Here is a 23,317-nt window from a genome sequence, read left to right on the forward strand (position 1 = left end):
CACTCGGGAGACAGAGGCAGATGGAGCTCTGTGAGTTCCAGGCCAGCTAGGGCTACAGGGAGACCCTGTTTCCAAAAGACCAAAAAAAAGAATCAAGAAGAAACAAAGAGTTGGGTAAAATTAAGAAACAGCAGCTTTCAGCATTCACAGTAGGCCGTAAAAGCCTAGGTGCCTCTCTCCTCCCATCACCAGAGACAGGGACACAAGAACACAGAGCTTGACCTTGACCGCTGTTCTCAAAGACATGGAATGGGCCCTACCTAAAAGGAAAAGAGAAGGAAAGCCATGGCAGGGAGGGACTCCAGCATAGGAGTGGCTCAGAATAAGACTGTCACTAGGTGGCGCTCCATCCCTTCGCTCAGCAGATGTCTACTAGTTACTCTGCCTGGTACTGTGGCAGGCTCTCTGGAGATTCCCATAAACAAAACAAGCTGCTTTTCTCAAAGATGCTTCCTTTTTGCTGGGCTCATAGATTAGCAGTAGAGCACAAGTCTCATGTGTGTGAGACCCTAGGCTCATTTCTAGTACCAGTTTGGGCCACAGGTCTTTTTATTGGCAAAGATTGATAGGCATTATTTGTAAACTAATTCTCTAATACAGAGAATATATGAAACTGAGAAATTCGATAAGAGAGGGAAAAAAAAGGGAGATATTGGTGACCCAGAAGTGCTTTACAGTCATCAAGGAAGGTGTGTTTGAGAGGGTAACAGTTAAGCAAAGATTAGAATTAAGGGAACAAGTTACAGGCTAGCTAAGGCAGGAGTGCTCTAGACATGAGGGACAGCAAGTACAAAGGCCTGAGGCCAGAATGGGCCTGACGTGTGTCAAGAGTACTCTGTGTAGCAGCGATACTTAGGGACAGGGTTAGGAAGCTGTTGTAACACCAAGATGGAAGGTAGTGGTCCTTGGATCAGTATGAAAGCCAAAGGTTGCTAACAGGTCTAGGGTGTGAAGGAGTCAGTGGTTACTCCATGGGTTTGGCCTAAATGGCCAGAATGAAAATTGCTGCCACTAACTGACCTGGAGAAGACCACAGGAGAAGGGAGCAGGTGGACAGAGGGGAGATGTTTGCTAGATGCCGATGTGACTCATCCATGAAGACACAGTGAGAGCTCAAAACTGCCAGAGAAAGTGAGTGAAAGCCACCAGGCTTTGCTTTTGTTTATTTTGATACAGGCTGTCATCATGTAGCTCTGGTTGGCCTCTTTTTTTCAATTTTTATTTTATGTGTATGTGTGTATTGCCTGCGTGTACGTAAGTGCACCTGTGTCATGCAATGCCCTCGGACGACAAAAGAGGCTGTTGGATCCCCTGGAACTGGAGTTACAGACAGTTGTTAGCTGCCATGTGGGTGCTGGGATTCAAACCCAGGTCTTCTGCAAGAACAGCCAGTGTTCTTAACTGCTGAGCCATCTCTCCAGCCCCTCTGGTTGGCCTCTTAATGCATAATCCTTTTTGCTTTATCCTTTTTTTACTTTAAAAAAATTTTTTTAAATTTATTTTATATGTACAAGTTTATTGCCTGCATTTATGTAAGTGCACCTGTGTTGTGCAGTGCCCACAGAGGTCAGAAGAAGGTATTGGATCCCCTGAAACTGGAGTTACAGATGGTTGTTAGTCACCATGTGGGTGCTGGGAACTGAACCCGGGTCCTCTGCGAGAACAGCAAGTGCTATTTGCTGCTGAACCATCTCTCCAGCCCCTACTTCATCCTTTTGAGTGCTGGAATTACAGTATATGCCCCCATGCCTGTCCAAAAGAAAAGGAAAATAGCCCCCATTCCCCTAGTGAGGATAGAATTCATGGCCTTGTTTGTATTAGGCAAGCACCCAACACTGAGCTATATCCTGAGGGCCAGCCAGATTTAATGTTATTAAAACTTTGCACCGGGCGTGGTGGCGCACGCCTTTAATCCTAGCACTTGGGAGGCAGAGGCAGGCGGATCTTTGTGAGTTCAAGGCCAGCCTGGTCTACATAGTGAGTTCCAGGACAGCTGGGGCTACAAGGAGACCCTGTCTCAAAAAAAGACCAAAAAACAAAACAAAAAAACCTTTGGAAACAAAAAGGGAGCTAGATAGAGGAGGGCTCCTGGCACCAAACCTCTAGAGCTCTGTAATGTTCAGAAATGAGTATTGAGATGAAGAATTAGTAGCACAGTAGGTAGCAGTGGGTAGAGAGATCTGGTGCCGGTGCTTCAGGGAGTCACTGGGTATAGCTCAAGGTCACTGCTGACCATTTCTTTCTTTCTTTTTTCTTTTTTTCTTTCTTTTTGGTGGGGGACAGTCTCCCTGTAGCCCAAGCTGTCCTGGAGCTCGCTATGTAGACCTGACTAGCCTCAAACTCACAAAGATCTGTCCGCCTCTGAGTGCTAGAATTAGAGGCATGTACCACCACACCTGGCAGATTTTTTAATTAAAAATTTATTTTATGTCTGTTTTGCTTGTGTGTATATGAAGGCACCTGTGCATGTAGTGCCCATGGAGACTAGTGGTGGGCATTAGACCACCTGGATTTGGAATTACGGATGCTTCTTAGCTGCCGTGTGGGTGCTGGGAATCAAACCCTGGGCCTCTGCAAGAGCTGACAGTATTCTTATCTGCTGATCCAGCTCTCCAGCCTGTTTGCCAAAGTTTCTAAAAAGATCTGTCTTACTTATTCTAGGTACTGTTAATCCTTGCCTCTAAGTCTTTCCTAAAACAAATAGAACGTTGTTGCTTATGTGCTTGTATTTTTTTTTCTAGTTTTCGGCCTGCTCCATTCTTTGTTTTAGATGAAGTGGATGCAGCACTGGACAATACTAACATTGGCAAGGTACGTTTCTCTCTGCTTTCAGTTTGTAATGGAATGTTTGTTTCATTCTGTTGCTATAACAAACACCATGACCAGAAGCAGCTCAGAGGAAGGGTTTGTTTGGCTCACACTTCCAGACACAGTCCATCACTGAGGGGAGTCAGGGCAGGAACTTAAGCAGGAGCTTGGCTTCCTGTCAGGTTCCAGCTCAGCAGACTTCCTTGTACAGCCCCAGACTACTTTCCCAAGGAATGGTGCCCCCTGCAGTGGCTGGCCCCTCTCCACATCAATGAATGGTTCAGACAATCCCTCACAGGCATGTGTTCAGACCAACCTGATAAAGATAATTGAGACTCTGGTGATTCTAGACTCTGTCAAGTTGACAATTAATTCTAACTAGGACTGTTTATAACTTCAAGTTAATGTAATCAGAAGGCAGTTTACTCCAGAGTTTAGAAACCAGAAATAATTGCTGATTAAAGTTAGTACTTTTAAAGTCTAACTTAAAATCTAAAAATCAGATGCTTGAGAGCTGTTTTCATTTGAGGCTTAGGGAGCTTGCCAAGCAAATCAACATAGGGGACAAAGTTAATAGTCACTGTATGTGCTCAGCAGCATCACATGGGCTCAACTTGAGTTCCAGATTTAAGTGTTGGAAATTGGTGGGTCCTTAATAGCACAGGACCTGTACAGATGGATTTGTATGATTTCACAGACCAAATTCGTTGTTTATTATAGCGTAAAAATAATATCACTACATAAAACTCCACAAGACTTAAAGTTAAAAATTCAACATCTGCCAGGCATGGTGGCACATGCCTTTAGTCCCAGCACTTGGGAGGCAGAGGCAGGCGGATCTTTGTGAGTTCAAGGCCAGCCTGGTCTACATAGTGGGTTCAGGTCAACTGGGACTACAGGGAGACCCTGTCTCAAAAAAAAAAAAAAAAGACAAAAAAAAAATTCAACATCCTTGATTTTTATCAAAATTTAAAACCAATCTGTATTTGTGCAGTCCTGTTTTCATTATTTGAGACTAAGGAAACACTTTAATGCTTGGAAGTTGGCCAGCAATGATCGTTGCCATGTTCATGGAACCGATTTGCCTCTCTGCCCCATACCCCTGTCTAACATTTCTGTCTAAATGAGGCAAACACTGGCAGTGCCCATCCCTGCCCAGGGGAGGGAAGAGCTCTAGCTCAGACATCTACCCATTTTGCATATGGATGGATCAGACTCACCTGGCTCTGGTTCTAAGCCCATTGTCTTCCAGGGATGCCTGGACTTAGCATAACAGCTGCTTACCAGGAGATGACTGTGTTTGTGATGACAGATATATTTCTCAGTAGTTTTAAATTGGCACTCTGATTTATAACTTAGTCTTGTGAGTTTGGTTAGAAGCCTACTGAGAAGTTTTCCATTCTGGAATGCTGCCCAGAAGGTTCTGTGCCTCCAAATTAAGTCTCACATGAAGTGTACCCACAAGTTGGTGAACATTAAGTAGCTGCAGCCTAAAGAGCTCCTAACCTAGCACAAATGCATTTATCTGAACCACATTCATGGGGAAGAACAGTTTTTCAACATGGATACACAAGAATATTCAATTCTACACCCAGAAAGTCTGCCAAAAGCTTCATGGTGTTCAGGGGAAGGAAGGGAAAATGGATCAACAAGAGAGAACCGTGGTTGTTTTCTGAATAGCAGCACTAAACTTAGCCAAGAGTGGTTTACTTCTCTCACTGTGCACCTTAGCTGATGGCTGTACTCCCTGCAGCCACTGTTGCTGCCTCAAAAGGTCATGTTTGATGTTTTGGATTGTAGTAAGCTGACTGGATTCTGTGGCCTGACCCCTTGGGAGCAGCCTGTCAGGTTAATTTTGGCATTTTGCATCCCATATTGTTGGGGACACCTCTCTTGGTGACTTCCCCTTTTCCTGAATACATTTTAAGGTATTCTTCTAGCAAGATCTAGATGTTTACACTGGTGGCAGCATCTCCAGTTTCTAGGTCTGACTTCAGATTCGTATTAGCATTTGGCCTATTTATCAAAAGCCTGCTCATTTCCATGATCCTGCTGAGATTTATGGCAACTCTACTGCTGAATTTTAAGCAGTTAGGTAAGTAGGAACAAGCACGAATAGCTTACCTTTCCTCTTGAGAACAGGGTGCCTAACACTATGATCAGGGACTCGAAGCAGAATGTGTGCCCTAAGCTCTTTGCATCTGTTAGTCAGCTTTCTGTTACTGCCACAGAACCCTGAAAAAGCTATTTGTCTCCATTGTGGAGATTTCAGTCCACAAACAGTTGTTCATTGCTCTTAGACCTATGATGAGGCCACATACCATGGTGGGGCACAGCAGAGCAGAAGCAGCCCCTTCATGACAGACACAGGAAGCAAAGAGAGAGGAAGGGGCTTAGGTACCTCACGCTGACTCACCTAGCATCCTTCCGCTGGACTCCACCGCTAGAAGGGACCTTCAGGAAGCTCAGTTTGAAGAAAATCATTCTCCATTAGTGCCACAGGCTGGGGACTAAGCTTTTACTACCTGGGGGACATTTTGTATCCTCCTCTCATGCTCCTAGCACAAATCCAAAACATTCTCATTCATGAGTCATGGCTACCACCATGGCCTCTGATAGCAGAGATCCTTTCATGATGTAGCCTCTTAGCCAAGAGCAGCTTCCCTCCCTCACCTCAGCTGGCATTCCAGTCCTTCCTCAGAGCTGCTGCTCCTACTTCAGAAGCCTGTGTTTGTCCTGGATCTCAGAAGCAGTCAGGACCAGAATATACTCTGACCCACAAAGCAGTCTAGGGAGCTGGCAAATATAGTTACTAGATGTGTCTCTTGTATCTAAGTTCTGAGTGGTATATTAGTCACTTTTCTGTTGCTGTGATAGAAACACTGACCCAAGCCATTTATAGAAGGAAGAGTTTATTTGAGCTTACGGTTCCAGGGGAATTACAATCCATCATGGCAGGGAGGCATGGTGGCTGGAGGTGTCTGGAGGAGCAGCAGAAGCGAAGCTCTCACATCATCACAAAGGCACAGGAAGCAAGAGAGCGGCTGGAGATCCTGCAAGGCTTAAAATTCTCTAAGCCCATCCCCAGTGATGCGCTTCCTCCAGGATAGCCACACCTTCTAAAGCCTCCCAAAACAGTACCATCATCTGGGGACAGAATGTCCAGATACTTGGAGCCTATGGGGGACATTTTCATTCAAACCATCACAAGTGGTTTGTTCATTTTGTTTTGGGTTTTTTTGGTTGGCCTGGATTCACTATGGAGACCAGGCTGACCTCAAACTCACAGAGATCTGCCTGCCTCTGCCTCCCAAGTGCTGGGATTAAAGGCATGTGCCACCACGCCCGCCTCATTTTGCTTTTTTGTTGTTGTTTTTTCTATAGTATCTTGTAGCCCAGGCTAGTCTCAAGCTCCCTATGTAGCTGAGGATGGCCTTGAACTGTTGTTGATCCTCCTTGCCTCTACCTCTCCCAGGTATTAGGGTTACAGGTGTGGGCCTCCACACTCAGTATTTTACTTCTCATATTTCCTTGGAATTGAGCTTCCTGGAGGAGCCGTAGTTTACGTTTAAGCTTGAAATCATATAATTGCCACATTTTGTCCATTTTTAGGCTTTGGGTTAGCAAAATAAGTTGGAAGTATAAATACCAGCTCCCTTCACTCTCATAGGGTATCCGAGTAGTACTTTTTATCTTACGAAGTGTTATGTGTCTGTAAAATTCCCTACAATGACTGGACTCTGAGTCTCAGTAAAAAGGAGCGCTTTATTGAGGCCAACCAGTTGAGGATGCAGACAGTCTCGGGAGCTGCCCTGTAACCCCGAACAGTGAAATCATGAAATCACGGAGCTTTTAAGCAGAAAAACCACAAAAAAAACCTCAAAGCCAGGGGTTTCCATAGAAACTATACACAGAATAGTCAAGAAAGGAACAATCTAGGGCTGATTTCCAGAGACTTTACCTATACAGTTATTGGCTGTCTCACCTGGGGCAGAACGTCCTCTCTTCTGCCCCAGATCATTTTCATAGAGACCATACACAGATGTACCAAGTATACTGTCATTGGCTAGCTCAGAACGTTTCTCCTTCTCTGCCCCAGACCATTTCCATTGTAATTGTAAACAGAAACCAGGAAAGGGTTTGAACAATGAAGGGGATTTTCAGAGTCAGGTGGAGGGCAGCTTTTTTTCTTAGAGGATAGGGAGGGGGCCTGAGAGGCGTTTTCCTTCAGAAGGCTGGCTGCAGAATCCCATCATAGTATCTTAAGGTAGAGCTTTATTTAAAATAAGCTTTTCAGGTTTTCAGTGATAGAATGCTTCCTGAGGCACTGCATTCCATTCCCAGAAGCAAGCAAACCAACTTGTCAGGTTTTATTTGGGGGTGGGGAGCTCACACAAACAGGCATGTAAGTGGTCAGCAGACAACTTTCAGGAGTCGGTTCTTGCCTTCCACCTTACTGAACAGCGTTTCTCTAGTGTCTGCTGCTGCTGCTGTGCTTTACAGTCCAAGCTAGCTCGTGCAGGAGCTTGAAAGTGATCTGTCTCCTTCTCCTCCCATCTCACTGTAACTGTGCTAGGACTGCAGATGCACACCACCAAATCCAGCTTTTTTTAAATGTGAATTCTGGAGATCACATAATCAGGCTTGTATGGCAAACACTTTTACCCACAGAGCCATCTCCCTAGCCCCAAAACTCTATGTTTTTAGGTCATTAGCTTAATAAAGGGGTTTTTTTTTCTTCTTCCTCTTCTTTTAAAATTTTATATGTGGGGGCTGGAGAGATGGCTCAGCGGTTAAGAACACTGGCAGTTCTAGCAAAAGACCTGGGTTCAAATCCCAGCACCCACATGGCAGCTAACAACCATCTGTAACTCCGGTTCCAGAGTATCTGACACCCTCTTCTGTCCTCCATGGGCATTGCACAATGCAGGTGCACTTGCATACATGCATGCAATACACTCATACACATAAAATTTTTAAAATTAAACAAAAAAAAGAACATTGGCTGCTCTTGCAGAGGACCTGGGTTCAGTTCCCAGCACCTACATGGCAGCTAACAGCCATCTGTAACTCCAGTTCCAGAGGATCTGACACCCTCTTCTGACCTCCATGGGCATTGCACGACATAGGTACACTTACATACATGTAGGCAATACACTCATAAATAAAATTTTTAAATAAAATTTATTTTTAAAAAGATGTTATATATATATGTATATGTACCTAAATGTATGTATATGCACCACATGTGTGCAGGTGTTTGTGGAGGCCAGAAGAGGGCATCAGATCCCCTGGAACTGGAGTTGTACAGGTGGTTGTGAGCCACCAGATGGTTACTTAGAATCTGTGGTGGTTTGAATGAAAATGTCCCCCATAGGCTGCAAGTATTTGGACATTTTGTCCCCAGTTGGTGGTGCTGTTTTGGGAGGTCTTAGAAGGTGTGGCTTCTGCTCCAGCTACCTCTGCCACCATGCCTCCCTGCCATGACGGACTGTAATTCCCCTGGACCCACAAGGTCAAATAAACTCTTCCTTCTATAAATTGCTTTGGTCAGTGTTTCTGTCGCAGCAACAGAAAAGTGAGTAACACAGAACCAAACCCAGGTCCTCTACAAGTGCTCTTAGCCCTGAGTCAGTCACCTCTCCAGCCCTAAACATTTTATTTTCAACTGCATACAAGCATACCTGGGTAGGGGTCTATGCACATGAGTGCAGGTGCCTACAGAGGCCAAAAGAGTATGTAGGATTCCCCTGGCATTGGAGTTTCAGTTAGTTGTGAGCCATCTGAAATGGGTGCTGGGACCCAAACTTAGGTCCTCTGCAAGAGCAGAACACACTCTTAACTGCTGAGCCATCTCTCCAGCCCCTATTTTGTATTTCTACTTTAGAATCAGAGTTCTATTTCTGTGACTGTAGTAGACTCAGTGAATTCAAAGGAAGGCAAACAAATGCCCAGCCACCTAAAATAGGCAGACAGAAACTTGCAAAACCAGAGTTCAAGGATACCTCAGTGGGTGAGGTGCTTGCCACCCAGCCTGACAACTGAGTTCAATCCCCAGGATCCCCGCCGTAAGAGAGACCTGACTCCTGCAGGTTGTCTTCTGACCTCCACATGCAGAATAAACAAATGTGATTTTTTTAATTTAAAAGAAAGGAAAAAGAAACATGCAGAACCGTTATTATCAGAGCCCAAAAGGAGGCCTTGCCTTGCTGGTGAAAAGTGCTCTTTATTTCCTCCCAGGTATCAAGTTACATCAAAGAGCAGACTAAGCAAGAGTTTCAGATGATAGTCATTTCCTTGAAAGAAGAGTTCTACTCCAGAGCTGAGGCACTGATAGGCATCTACCCGGAGGTAAGAGACACGGGAGGAGAGGCCCATAAAGTCCTCTGATCCTGTCACAGTCCACAGAGTCTAAGACGCTCCTGGGTTTCTATAGTGATAAATTTAAGCAAAATGATTTTTAAACAAGTTAAGATTTATGAGTCATTATTCAGATATTATCCTTGACAGAACAGACATTTAAAACATTTGAAGTATAAGGAAATTAAAAACTGTAGGGCATGGGGCTGGAGAGATGGCTCAAAGGTTAAGAGCACTGGCTGCTCTTGTAGAGAGGACCCGGGTTCAATTCCAAGCACCCACATGGCAGCTAACACCATCCATAACTCTAGTTCCAGGGGATCTGATGCTGTCTTCTGACCTTCACAGGTACTGAATGATACAGGTGCATTTACACATATACAGGCATAACATTCATACACAAAATGAAAATAATAAAACAGTTTTTAAAAATAATCTGTAGGGCATGGGTCAGGGAGATGGCTCAGGAAGTTCAGACACTTGCTGCCATGCCTGACGACCTGAGTTTGAGCCCCTCATCCACACGGTTGGAGAACTGACTTTTTCTGTCCCCCAGCCAATTCTCTGTCTCTCCGTCTCTCTCTGTCTGTCTGTGTCTCTCTCAAAATAAATAAATGTAATAAATGAAAATAGGCAGTATGATAGTTTTGTTTTACAAAATAGTAGCATACATTAACCTAGAACAGACTGTTACTGTGTCTCATGTTTCTGTACTGTGTGAATATTTTATGCAAAAACGAACACGCTGTATCAGGGAAGAAAATTAGAGGCTCCAAAGTGGTACAGTAATTTTCACAGTCTAACACACCTGTCTTAAAGTGTCTTAAAGCCATTCATGCACTTAGCTCAGAAACTGAGCTAAAGCCATCAAGACTGCTCAGCCAGTAAACACTTGCTGCAAAGTCTGACAACCTGAGTGCAGTTCTCCAGACCACAAGGTAAAAGAAAGAAGTGACTCCCCAAATTTGTCTTCTGGCCTCCATATATGCACTGTGGCAGGCATGTGTGCACATGTGCGCGTGCACACTTTTTTGTTGTTTGGTTTGGTTTTCTGTAGCCCCAGCTGGCCTGGAACTTGCTATATAGACCAGGATGGCATCCATCTCACAGAGATCCACCTGTCCCTGCCTCCCAAGTGCTGGGATTAAAGGCATGTACCACCAAGCCCAGCTATACTTTTGTTTAGTTGGTTTGTGAGAAAAGAGTCTCCCTGTAGCCCCAGCTGTCCTAGAACTCATTATGTGGAACAGGCTGGCCTTGGTCTCACAGAGATCACCAGCCTCTGTCCCCCAAGTGCTGCAATTAAAGGCATACATCACCACACCTTGCTCATATTTTTTTTTTAAAACATACTAAGAAAAAACTGAGCTAAGGGAATAGAGCAACAATTTAGGACATTCTATTTTGGGGCAGTTTTCCTTTGACCTAAGATAGAAATTAATTTATTGGTGCAAACATGGATGATTGATACCCCATTTTGAAAAAAAATTTATTTATTTTTTGTCTTTTTGAAACAAGGTCTTTCTAACCCCAGCTGGCATGGAACTTGCTATGTAGACCAGGCTGGCCTCAAATTCACAAAGATCTGCCTGGCTCTGCCTCCCAAGTGCTGGGATTAAAGGTGTGCACCACCACGCCTGGTTGAAATATTGAGAATTTCATTCAATGTATTTTGATTATATTCAGAACTCCTCCGGTCTGCAGCCCCACCTTACGACCCTCCCCTACTCCACACCCTCTATTATTTTTTATTGGTAACATTTTTAAATAGTTTTTTTAACTTCTCAGACTGTGATTTTTATCTCTAGAAGTTCAGTTGGCTGTTTACATTTTCGTAGGGCACAGGTGAAGACGTCCTGGGCTGTAGATGAGCAGTAGAAAAATGATGGAAACCTCTTCATGCTTGGGAGTGGGAGATGTCTAATGTCAGGGCCTCCGTGTGGAGTCAGATCATAGCAAGGCCTATCAAGTCTAAGTTGTGTCCCCCATACCCAGGGCAGCTGTGCTCATGGGTGTGGGTCCATCTCCTTGAGCTTAGTCAACCTACCTGGCATCACACCCTGGAAGAAAAATGACTCCCTCATCAGTTGTCAATAGATCTCAGCTAGTGTTGAGGCTTCTTGCCCACCTCCCCTATCCATGCTGGGATTTTGTCTAGCTTGGGCTTGCATGGGTCTTATACATGTTGACATAAGCACTGTTGGTTCCTATATACAACTGCCCTGTTGGTCCTCCTGAATCTGATCAAGGAGGAAGTAGGGAATACACAAGAACTTACAGGTACAAGACAGGGATTCAGAACAGGACCCCAATTATGTAAGCATTAAGAGCAACAATTAACCAATGGGACTTCATGAAATTAAGTCTTCTGTACAGAAAAGGACACCATCATTTGAGTGAAGAGGCAGCCTACAAAATGGGAAAAATTCTTTACCATCTATACATCTGACAGAGGCTAGGTATCTAAACTATACAAAGAACTAAAAAAACTAAACATAAAAAACCCAACCAAACTAAAAATTCATGCAAAGAACTAAACAGTTCTCAAAAGAGGACATGTGAATGGCTAAGAAATTTTTTTGGTCTTTTTGAGACAGGGTCTCCCTGTAGCCCCAGCTGTCCTGGAACTCACTATGTAGACCAGGCTGGCCTTGAACTCACAGAGATCCGCCTGCCTCTGCCTCCCGAGTGCTGGGACTAAAGGCATGCGCCACCACGCCCAGCTTGACAAGAAATATTTTTAAATGTTCAGCATCATTAGCCATCAGGGAAATGAAATCTCAGAGTTGTTTTAATTTGCATCTTACTGCAGTCAGAATGGCTAAGCCAAAAAAAAGATGACAAATGCTGGTGAGGATGTGGGGAAAAGAGTACTCTGCTGGTGGGAGTGCAGACTGGTGTGGCCACTATGGGATCAGTAGAAGTAGACCTTCCGGGGCTGGAGAGCTGGCTCAGCGGTTAAGAACACTGGTTGTTCTTGCAGAAGACCTGGTTGCAAATCCCAGCACCCACATGGCAGCTAACAACTGTCCCTAACTCTAGTTCCAGGGGATCCGATAGTCTCTTCTGACCTCCGTGGGCATTGCATGACATGGGTGCACTTACCTACATACAGGCAATACACGCATACACAAAATTTTTAAATTTTTTAAAAAAAATAAAAAATAGATCTGCCACAGATGCAGCCATGCCACCCTTGGGCATCTACCCAAAGGACTCTGTATCCTGCTACAGAGACGCCATTGGGGCTCTATTCACAATAGTCAGGAAATGGAAACGGTGTAGCTGTCCATCAGCTGATGAATGTGAATGGAAAGGAAAGTATGGTACATTTATCCAATATACTTCTTTAAGATGTCTTTTATGTGTATGAACGCATTGCCTACATGTGTGTAGGTACACCCATGTTGTGCAGTGCCCACAGAGGTCAGAAGAGGGCGTCATAGTCCCCTAGAGCTGGAGTCATAGACAGTTGTTAGCAGCCACATGGGTGCTGGGGATTGAACCCGGCTTCTCTGCAAGAGCAGCCAGTGCTCTGAACCGCTGAGCATCTCTCCAGCCCTCAGTGATATTCCTTTAAATGCAAATCAATACTAACAAATGACTTTGCTTTAGTAATATATTTTCTGTAATCAGGGGAACTGACTCAAACTTGCTTCTCTGCATTTCAGTACGACGAGTGCATGTTCAGCCATGTTCTGACCCTAGATCTTTCAAAGTATCCAGACACTGAAGAGCAAGAAGGTAGCAGGAGACCCCGGAAGTCCAGGACATCACAACAGTCCCAGTCCCCGCAGTCCCCCCGCAGTTAGAAAAGCGTCTCCTTGAACAGCCACTGGCTGTGGGAGCTATACTCTGACCCTGAGGAGGCCAGGCCAGTCACTGTTTAGTTTCCTGATAACAAACTCAGAGCAGCGGGACCAGCCCCATGTGCTATGAAGAAAAAGTTGTAATAGCTTTAGTCAAACAAGCCATAGCTCACTTCAGTTAAGGGTATCCAGGCTCATTCCAACAGAGGTTTTCTATGACAGCATTTGAATGAGCTACGTGTTTTGGGTTGTTTTTTAAGGTAGGGGATATGATTCGGTAGCACAATTTAAACTTCCATTTTAAAATAAGTTTGTCAGAAAAGATTTGAATTCTGTATCACATACTCTGGTCTTGCCTTGCACTTTAAGGGAAACAGCTGATTGAGTTTTGTTTTTTGTAGTGTTGAGGACCTTGCGTGAGGGCTCCACACTGAGTCCATCCCCAGCCCTGATTAGTTTCTAAATATACTAGTCATGGTATGTTTAGTAAATTGATGAACCTGGCTTTTATGGGAAATATTTCAGAGGGAATATATGTCAGTACTGAAAATATGAATAAAAATAATTTCAAAGGTTTCAAGGCAGAAAATTTGTGGTGAAATTGAATTGTCTACTTCAATACAATCTGAATTTTTCTAAATATAATTTATCTTAAGAACATATTGAACAACAAAAGTTTTCCCAAGTTACAGCTGACTTCTTGTAAATGCTGTTCCAGGGAGGAAGGAAAAGTTGCACCTTCCAGGACAGCTTCATTTCCATTTCAAAGCAGAACAGATCCTCTGTAGAGGTCAAGTGCCACCCCTGGAGCAGTGTCCTGAAGAGAGCAGCAGTTGTGTCCCATACACAGAATGCGCTCTGCCTTCCTAGCGCAGTGAGTCACAACAGTTGAGTCCTTCCCCCAGGGATGGCTCCTCAGTGAGTGCTCACTAGACAGTAGAAACCATATCTTGTACTAGCTCTCCACCACTCCTTCCTCACCCTTGAAAGGCTCTTCCAGGGCTGCATATGCGCAGTGTGCTTCCTTACCTCTTATTCTGACAGCATTGACAATGGCGGTGATCCTTGTGTGCAATCAGTCCTTCTGAAACAAAATATGCCTGCATTCTTGAAATCTACCATGCCACACAAAACACACGATTTTTAAAAATGATTTTTTTTTTTTTAAATCCAAGGTTGGGTGACCGGCAAGATGGCTCAGTGGGTCAGGGTGCCTGCCACCAAGCCTGACAACCTGAGTTAGATCTCCACAGTCTACATAGGACAAGAGAACCTATTCCTGCAAATTGTCCTCTGACCTCCACATATGTGCCATGGCACACGCACGTACACACACATAAGAAATTGGCTCTAGGTATAGTGGTACACACTTTTAATTACAGCACTTAGGAGACAAAAGCAGGTAGATCTCTGTGAGATCAAGGCCAGTCTGGTCTACATAATGAGTTCCAGGCCAGCTGGGGCTACAGGGAGACCTTGTCTCAAAAGTATAGGAGACACAGAGGTGCGGGGAGGACTAAGATGGAGACTGACTGGGGAATCATACCTCCTGTATTAGTCACTTTTCTGTTGCTGTGATAGAAACACTGACCCAAGCAATTTATAGAAGAGTTTATTTGAGCTTACAGTTCCAGGGGAATTACAGTCCATCATGGCAGGGAGGCATGGTGGCTGGAGGAGGAGCAGAAGCAAAGCTCTCACATCATCACGCAGGCACAGGAAGCAGAGACTGACTGGAGATCTGTCAAGGCTTAAGAACTCTCTAAGCCCAACCCCAGTGATGTGCCTCCTCCAGGATAGCCACACCTTCTAAAACCTCCCAAAACGGTGCCATCATCTGGGGACAAAATGTCCAAATACTTGGAGCCTATGGGGGACATTTTTATTCAAACCACACCTCCCAAACAAAAACAATAACTGATTTTATACGTATAAATGGTTGAGCTATATATACACACACACACACATATATGCACACACTGACTCATAGGCTGATTTACCCTGAAAGAGCCATGCTGCTGACTTGTGGAAGAAGTGGGGAAGAGTCTCTCTGAAGCTCAGTCTACTGTGGGTGGGGCTTGTAATGCATGTGGGGAACTAGAGAGCTGCTGAGCCTTGGAGAGCTGCAGGGTGTGAAACTCAGGATTCTCCACTCCATCAACAACATCCATGTAGAATAGGGATCAGACTTCTTGAGTGATCACAGTAAATGCTTCTGGCTTCGGTGAGGCGGCGAGGTAGGTAAGCACTCATATAGCTACTTAAAATGTGCCAAATAACAGAGCTGGGGAGGTGCTCAGCCGTTAAGAACACTGGCTGCTCTGGTAGAGGACCTGGGTTTGGTTCCCAGCACCCACACAGCAGAATCCAGTTTCAGGGCATCCAACACCCTCTTCTGAACCCCACGAGCATTGCACAACACAGGTGCACTTAGATACATGCTGGCAATACACTCATACTCTTATTTTGGTCTTTTTGAGACAGGGTCTCTCTGTAGCCCTAGCTGTCCTGGAACTCACCATGTAGACCAGGCTGGCCTCGAACTCACAAAGATCCACCTGCCTCTGCCTCCCAAGTGCTGGGATCAAAGGTGTGCGCCACCACACAGTAATCATTTTGCTTGATTTCACAGTTCAGTGGCAACTCGAGCTAAAAATTCTCAAACATACCAAATCTTGTCAATAACTAAAAAATTGAGTACACAGAGTTGACTTTAAGATTTTATTATAACCAAGTCACATAAGGTTTACTTTCCACACTTAGAAAGGGGAGAGATCTTCAGCATGCCTCTGGTTTCTCCCTCATTCCTTCTATGGCTCAGCCTGTTTCCTGTTCTTTCCTCCTGTACCCTTGGAAGCTACGGTGCCATCCAGGCATTGTCACAGGCAGAGGGCTTGGCAAGAAATGTCCTATCAGATGGGCAGCCTCAACAGAACCATGCAGGGCTTGTTTCAAAAAAGAAGCCTTCCTTTTAGTAACCCTCACCGCATGTCATGAACTCTGGGCATATGTGGTACATACACTGAGCAAGGTGCTTCTAAACAGGCATGGTCTGAAAGCATTTAGAATGTGGCAGGCCTTTTGCAAGTTTTGCCGACCTCACTGCATGTACATCCCTAGTATGAACTGTGGGAAGAGAATCTGAAGAGACAGGACAGAAAGGCTGGACCTAACCCTAAAGAAAACATGGAAAACTTGGAACTTAAAACCTAACTGAAAGTTTAAAGCCTCATCTTATGCTTCGCTTTTACTTTCTTAGCTTATAAGACACATCGTGGGTTTGAACAACATTGAAGCCCTTCTGGAAAGGTCCTCTGGCTCTCTGGACCTCACAACAGAAAGGCCTGCCATTTCTTTGGAACAGAAATGACTAAAATGTTGTCATTCCAAAGAAACTCTATTGCTCTGGTCATCCATCTCTACTGATGGAGTCAGTGTGCTGCTATCCATTTATTTACTATTTAACAATGTAACAATGCATCCTCCAAAGTTTTTCTACAGTAAAAGATGTTTCCACTAAGGTATGACACATAAACGTCGAAGTCTTTGCTCTTTGGCAACTCTGTTGCGTGGACAATCTTTCACTCTGGCCCTTTTATTGGGGAAATAACACTCCGATGAGGGACAGCATTCCAATGGGAACAGGAAACAATGTCAGGTACACCCCACCAGTCCCGACCCCAATTTGGTCCCTGAGGTAGCTGACCATTAGTCCCTACAGAGTATATCTGAAGTGTGTCCATGTCACCTCCTGAGCAGCTAAACATATACAGTGGAGCTGTCATTCAACCTCGAGGGCCACACACCCACATGGCTGTCTTGGGGTATGTGGCATTTTAGGACTGAGATCTATATGGAGTCCTCTGTACATTCCTCATTGCTTGGGCATGGCACTGTGGTTACAGAAGGCTGGTTTTCAACTTTCAGGCTTTAGCTAAAGTTTTCAAGACCCTCCAGCATCATCTGTTTAAACAAAAGAAATGCCAAAATGTTAAATGTTAAGCCAACCCCCCCCCCATGTATTTATAGTAGTATTTACAATAGTATTTTTGGTTTAGAAACCATCTCACAATGTTTCTTATGTGCTAAAGACTTTGAGAACCTTCCATAATGGAAACAGCAGCAACTGTGTATAAATGGCCTTGCAGAGCTGTATACAAATACCACCAAGGAGCAGATGAATATGACGGTTTGTAAAGATCTGTGGAAATAGCCCACAAGCACTGGTGCTATTTTCTGGTAGACTGAAGAGCACCGTCTTAGCACACAGGCAGCAGGATCATGGACGTGAAGAAAGAAGTGAAGGCTCAGAGCACACAGGACTCCCAAGTAGAGTCGATCCATTCCTCGGGATCTTCAGGCTACAGGTGTGGACAGCAGGACTAGGAAGGTGGCTCTGGGCCTTTCTGTCCATGTGCAAAACAGGCCAAGGCTTTCTGCGCATCAGAGACCAGAGGCACTGCCCCGAGCAGACATGGCTGGAGAAGAGGGCGAGGCAAGGCTGATAACGTTGCTATTACCCAGAGGCAAAGCTCTTACTGGGCATCAAAGGGTAGCCCTGGCCCACTGCTCTCCAGCAGTGTCTACCGTGCAGGAGACACTGGCATCTGAACAAACAGCATTCAGAGGAGCTGGAGCAAAGCCTCCATGTGCACAGGTGACGCAGAAAGCAAGCCCACAACTACTGCAGCCTTCTTAAACCTCACAGACCACCAGTGTGGGAGGCCAACACGTGAGGAAAACCAGGACAGGAAAGCGACCAGCAGAAAGAGCTACCTGATCAGAGGCAAGGGAGTTTGTTACAGATGCCCTAGCTAAGAGCACAACCCCAGTGAAAGACTGCAAAGGGTTTTATCCACACACAACCAAAGCTGCATTTTCCCTGGAGAGATACAGCTCCGCGTGCACTCAAGTTCCATACAAACCCTCAAGGAGATGTGCAGGTTCTGCAGCAGCTGTGCTGGCATTCTCCCAGAAGGACCTCAACTTAGTCTCACTTCACATGCCTCTCGAGAGGACGAATGCAGCCTCTGGGCTCTTCCACCCATCCTAACTTGCACAACAAGCCACACTGCAGGTAACTTCATTAAAATTGGCTAGTTTCATTTTACTAGATTCTCAACATCCCCCATGAATCTTTGTAACAGAGGACGTCACCAGCTCAGGTTTCTGGAATGTAGTACAAGCTGAGATAGAGTAACCCTCACCTAAAATGCTTGGCACCCAGAAGCACTTCAGACTTCTGAGGTTTTGGATTTTGAAATCTTTGCATGGACTTTAAGGGACTGAGCATCCCTAATAAAAGGAGTGAGTGAGTGAGTGAGTGAGTGAGTGAGAGTGTGAGTGAGTGGGAGGGAGGGAGAGAGGGAGGGAGGGAGGTATAGAGGTGCCTGCACTGGAGTCCCTGGGGTTACAGGTGGTTGGGAACTACCTGACCTGCATGCTGGGAAATGAATGCAGGTCCTCTGCGAGGGCAGCAAGGGCTTTAACTGCTGAGTCATCTCTCCAGGCCCCCAAATCCAAAACTTTAGAGCACCAAAAAAGTTTCAATTTGGGAGGATTTCATGTTAAGAATATACCAGCTATGCCGCAGTACTGTTCAAACACACCCACTAAGGGATGACTTTAAATGCTGAGTAAGTTACTGGTATGCTGAATGTTTCAAAGCTCTGGAAATTTCTTGGTAATAGAGCTGTTTAAAAGTACTTTTCTGAGGTCAGGCGTGGTGGCGCATGCCTTTAATCCCAGCACTTGGGAGGAAGACGCAGGTGGATCTTTGTGAGTTGGGCCAGCCTGGTCTACATAGTGAGTTCTAGGACAGCTGGGGCTACAGGGAGACCCGGCCTCAAAAAGACAAAAAAAAAAAAAAAAAAAAAAAAAAAAAGGTATCTTTCTGGGGCTGGAGAGATGGCTCAGTAGTTAAGAACACCAATCTTGCAGAAGACCCGGGTTCGAATCCCAGCACCCACATGGCAGCTAACAACTGTCTGTAACTCTAGTTCCAGGGGATCCGACAGTCTCTTCTGACCTCCATGGGCACTGCACAATACGGGTGTACTTACCTACATGCAGGCAATACACTCATACACATAAAACAAAAAGACTATCTGGGCATGGTAGTGCACACCTTTAATCCCAGCACTCAGGAGGCAGAGGCAGGTGAGTATCTGTGAGTTCGAGGCCAGCATGATCTCCATAGCGAATCCAGGCCAGCTGGGGCTACAGGGAGACCCTGTCTCAAAAAGACCAAAAAAAAAAAAAAAAATAATTTTTAAAAAAAATACTTTTCTTTCTGTTTTTGAGGCAAGAGCGCCTTATGTAACCCAAGCTAGCCTCAAACTCATGGTCCTTCTGCCTCAGCCTCCCATGTGCTGGGATGGATTACAGGCATGTTCCAAGCCTGAAATTTTCTTTCTTTTTTTTGGTCTCTTTGAGACAGTCTCCTGGTAGCCCCAGGTACCTGGAACTTACTATGTAGACCAGAGGTCTGCCTGCCTCTGCCTCCCAGATGCTGGATTAAAGGCGTGTGCAACCATGCCCAGCCTGAGATTTTCTTATATAAATTGTAGAAAAAGTCTATAATCTGAATCTAGTGCTTTCAGGAACGACGTGGCATCAAACACCAGGGTGAAGATGTGAAAATCTCATCACAGTGCCGAACAGCTGCTGGGAGCACAGGCACGTTAGAGAGGGCTCTGAAAATCTGCGATCACACTGTTAAAATATCAATTCAGGTGCTGAAAACGTAGCTTAGGTAGAGCACTTGCCTAGTACTAACTAGGCCCTGGCTTGTATCCCCAGCACCATACAGTCAACAAGAATAAAAAGTTAACCCAAGGACCAAAACGTAAGTTTTAAAACCTCCCAGAGTTTTTTTTTTTTTTTTAATGGAGATTGAAAATGAAAATTAAGACGCAATAGAGGAAACCAACGGAAACCAATCCAAGAGACTCCAACCAGCACGAATCCCAACACGAGTACAGAAGACAGAAAGAAGAAACCATCAAGGTGCTAACGTGAAATAAAAAATACTGTGGGATACCCAGAATACACACTGTTCCACTGCTAGTGAGCACACAGCCTTCAGCTCAAAAGCGCTATGTACAAGCAAGGTGAAAGCAAAGAATAGCAACACTTAGTAATGCTATTTTCCATCTTTAGACTCAGCCTGCACTGTGCAAAGGCCTTACTCCTCTCTGTGCTGAATAGAGCTTCCACACTGGCAATGTTAAAGCTGGAGCTGAGGAGTGAGGTGGGGAGGGGAAGAGCCCAGTCAGCTGCTTGTCTGGCTTCCCATCCTACACAACTAGAAATACAGACACTGAACCTGCAGAAGGGAAGAGGGTGGGACAGAATGGGCACAGCCATCACCTTTCCTAGTCAACAGAAATGAACAGTTCAAAGAAATGTCACAAGTTTAAATAAATCCTGGTGGTAGAGACAACAGAAAGCAAGAACTGGAGGTGATTTTCCCTAAAGACTAATGTGGGCACCTTCGTGCTGGTGCTGTTAGAATGGTCCATCTGTTGACCTGGGCACAGCCAAGTGAGTGTCTTTCCTCCTGAAAATTCATCGGGCTGACTCTACAATCTGTGTGTTTTCTTATTTTCCTTCAATTACATCACTTAGAAATTTTGAAAGAAGGAAAAAAATAGCTGTGGTCAGTAGTGTGAAAGGTTAGGTTCCACTCTAAACATCTGCTGATTCTAGATGAGGCATGTGCCACTCCTCCCCAAGGCACCAGGAAGGGCACTAAACAAAGCAGTCATAGACACCTACCAACAAGACAAATCTGAGACATGCCCCCACAAAAGAGCATCATCATACCCGTATCTGATTGTCTGATTTTTTTTGAAACTTCAATTCCGTTCTCTTCCAACTTCCTCTTTGCACAATCCTGACATGCATTACCTAAAAAATAAAAACTTTTATTCAAACTTTATTTTAAAAATTTGAATAAGTTTGTAAGAAACAAAAATCAAGAAAATAAAAATTTAATCCAGGAGAAAAATGGGCAACATGAGGGAGCTGGTGGGTGGCGGAGGGGTTGGAGCACCTACTGTCCTTGTACTTCCTTGAAATTTTCTGTAACAAAAGGTGCAAAACAGCATGATTTCAGTGCAGATATGCAGTATCCTCAAAGCCTCATGGCTTAAAGGCCTGGCCCCCAGAACGGTATGCAGAAGTTAGGCTGGGAGGACTCCCACTTGGATGGATTCACAAAGTGATGATACTACTGAGAAATGGCAGAAGTCCAGGGGTGGGGCCTGGCTGGAGGAGGGGCAGGCCCTCTTGCATTCCTTCTAGTCCACCCCCACTCTAACGTGAGTAGGCCACTTTCTTCTGCCTAGTTTCTGCCTTATCACAGGTCCAGAAACAATGGAGCCGATGACCAAGGACTCAAGTCCAAGAGCCAAAGTGTTCCTTTTAAGTTGCTTGTCTCAAGTACTTTGTAACCAGGGGAGGGACAGGGACACTGGTACCAACAAGTGGGGTCATTTCATTGTTCTTTTTGAGATAGGGTCTCCCTGTAGCCCCAGCTGGCCTGGAACTCACTATGTAGACCAAGCTAGCCTTGAACTCACAGAGATCCACCTGCCTCTGCCTCCCGAGTGCTGGGATTAAAGGCATGCACCACCATACCTGGCAAGTGGGGTCATTATTATATCTATGTGTTTCAGAAGAGAAATTTGGAAAAGTTTGGAGAAGCAGGCCTGAAATAGCTTAGGAATTCAGGGAGTACAGAAGCCCAGGACGCTGGTGGAAACCTGTTTGCAGGTGCTCACAAGCTCCAAGTGGAAATGAGGTCTCTGCATGACTAGACTAGAGGCCATTCATGCCACATACGAGCGAAACAATTGTCTACATTTTACCCACACCCTCAGACCCAAGGAAGGCTGAATTTAAGTGTGAAGGACACTCTGGCAGAGGATACCACAAAGCTAGTGTTCAGGCTGTGGTCCGGCTGTTGCTGGCTGCTTTCAGCCAGTGAGAACTGAAGGCAAAGGAGAGAGAATTTGAAAACTTTGCAGTTCAAGGTTCGGTGGAGGAAAGGGCGGCTGCTTACTAAGATCGCTTTTGCACAATTCAACAGGAACAATGCCTTGATGGCCTCTGAGCAATCAGCTGGGCCCCGCCCATCACAATGTAGGGGTGGAGGTGCACACTCAACTTTGTTTTGGGAAATGAGCTCCAAGAGTTCAAGGGCTCCCTGCTTGCTCAGGGTTACAGGTGAACCTCACTCGCCACACAGGTGTGCAGAGGCCACTGCGATCATGGACCCTACGGAGTCCTTGGTGTCTGATTTTATAGGAACACAGAATTCAAGAATTGTGGGGTCATGGGGGCTTCCATCCCAATTAAGAGGGGCAGCCTGAGAGCCCAGGCAGTGTGTGAAGTCGGGGTCCCTCACCACTGACAGGTGGATGCCTGAAGCTGTGAACAAAGCCGAAGCTGTAATGCACCCCAGAAAGCCAGATGCCAGGAATGTGGACTGTATGCCCACGAAAGCTGCAGGCAAGGCGCAGTGCCAGCCCAGGAGAGGCCAAGAGCTGCAGCCGGCAAGGCCACAGGACTGAAGCTGCCTAGGCCAACTCTGTCAACCTCACCAATACATGCCCAAGGTGTCAGACACGGACTTCTAGGACTTACTGTTTGCCCTGCTGGGTTTGGATCTTGCTTTGTCTAATCCCTCCTTTTCATTACCCGATTCCTTCCTTTTGGAACAATGAGTGTTTATTCTGCCACCTGTACGCTGGAGTTTGTACATTTTCATTTTTGATTGTTATAGGGACTCACAGCTAGGAGTTGCCTCACCTGTCAGAAGAGAATCTAGATTTAACCTTTCATTTTGCTTTGTTCTTTGAGATGGTCTCACTACATTGTCCACGTTGGCCTGCAACTCACTTCTGTTCAAGGCTGACCTTGAACACATACTCCTCATGCCTCAAACCCCACACCAACTGTACCACGACCACAAGCCTAAACGGAATTGTTTAGCAATGGTGTTACAACTATGGGGTCTCGGAGCCAGAGGTTAAGAGCACTGGCTGCTCTTGCAGAGGACCCAGTTCGGTTCCCAGCACCCATATGGTAGCTAATAACTGTCTGTAACTCCAGTTCCAGGGGATCCAACACCCTCTTCTGACCTCCAAGGGCATTGCATGACATGCTGGCAATACACTCATACACACACAAAAAATTCAAATAATGTTTTAAAAAAATAACATTTACAGGGACTCTTGGAAATAGACTAAATACACCAAATTATGAGTTGGACATTAACCCTTTGAAGACCAGAAGTAGAATGTTTGATATGAAAGTGTCTACTCCAAAAAGAC

At 45.2% G+C, this 23,317-nt stretch overlaps 2 protein-coding genes across 7 annotated transcripts in view; one reads left to right on the forward strand and one right to left on the reverse strand.

Annotated features, from left to right (window-relative positions):
* Smc1b (structural maintenance of chromosomes 1B) overlaps window positions 1-13,554 on the forward strand; it is an 82,634-nt gene extending 69,080 nt beyond the window's left edge. Inside the window, 3 exon segments of the mRNA XM_017801026.2 lie at window positions 2,742-2,811; window positions 9,049-9,159; window positions 12,840-13,554. Coding sequence (XP_017656515.1) covers window positions 2,742-2,811; window positions 9,049-9,159; window positions 12,840-12,980 — 322 coding nt within the window. The 3' untranslated portion in view covers window positions 12,981-13,554.
* A 2,130-nt stretch (window positions 13,555-15,684) lies between these two features.
* The window catches only part of Fam118a (family with sequence similarity 118 member A), a 30,998-nt gene continuing 23,365 nt past the window's right edge, over window positions 15,685-23,317 (reverse strand). For 5 of the 6 annotated variants that reach the window (XM_029569150.1, XM_017801040.2, XM_029569149.1 and 2 more), the window contains 2 exons: window positions 20,805-20,888; window positions 15,685-16,940 (listed from right to left, as the gene is read on the reverse strand). In XM_029569150.1, the coding sequence (XP_029425010.1) occupies window positions 16,921-16,940; window positions 20,805-20,888 (104 nt within the window). In that variant the 3' untranslated portion in view covers window positions 15,685-16,920. Of the gene's footprint in view, window positions 16,941-20,804; window positions 20,889-22,628; window positions 22,794-23,317 lie in introns of all 6 variants that reach the window. The other variant, XR_003851379.1, reaches the window with a different exon arrangement.

This window comes from Nannospalax galili, unplaced genomic scaffold (assembly GCF_000622305.1).
Source record: "Nannospalax galili isolate Female #2095 unplaced genomic scaffold, S.galili_v1.0 scaffold180, whole genome shotgun sequence".
Classification (NCBI taxonomy): Eukaryota; Metazoa; Chordata; class Mammalia; order Rodentia; family Spalacidae; genus Nannospalax; species Nannospalax galili.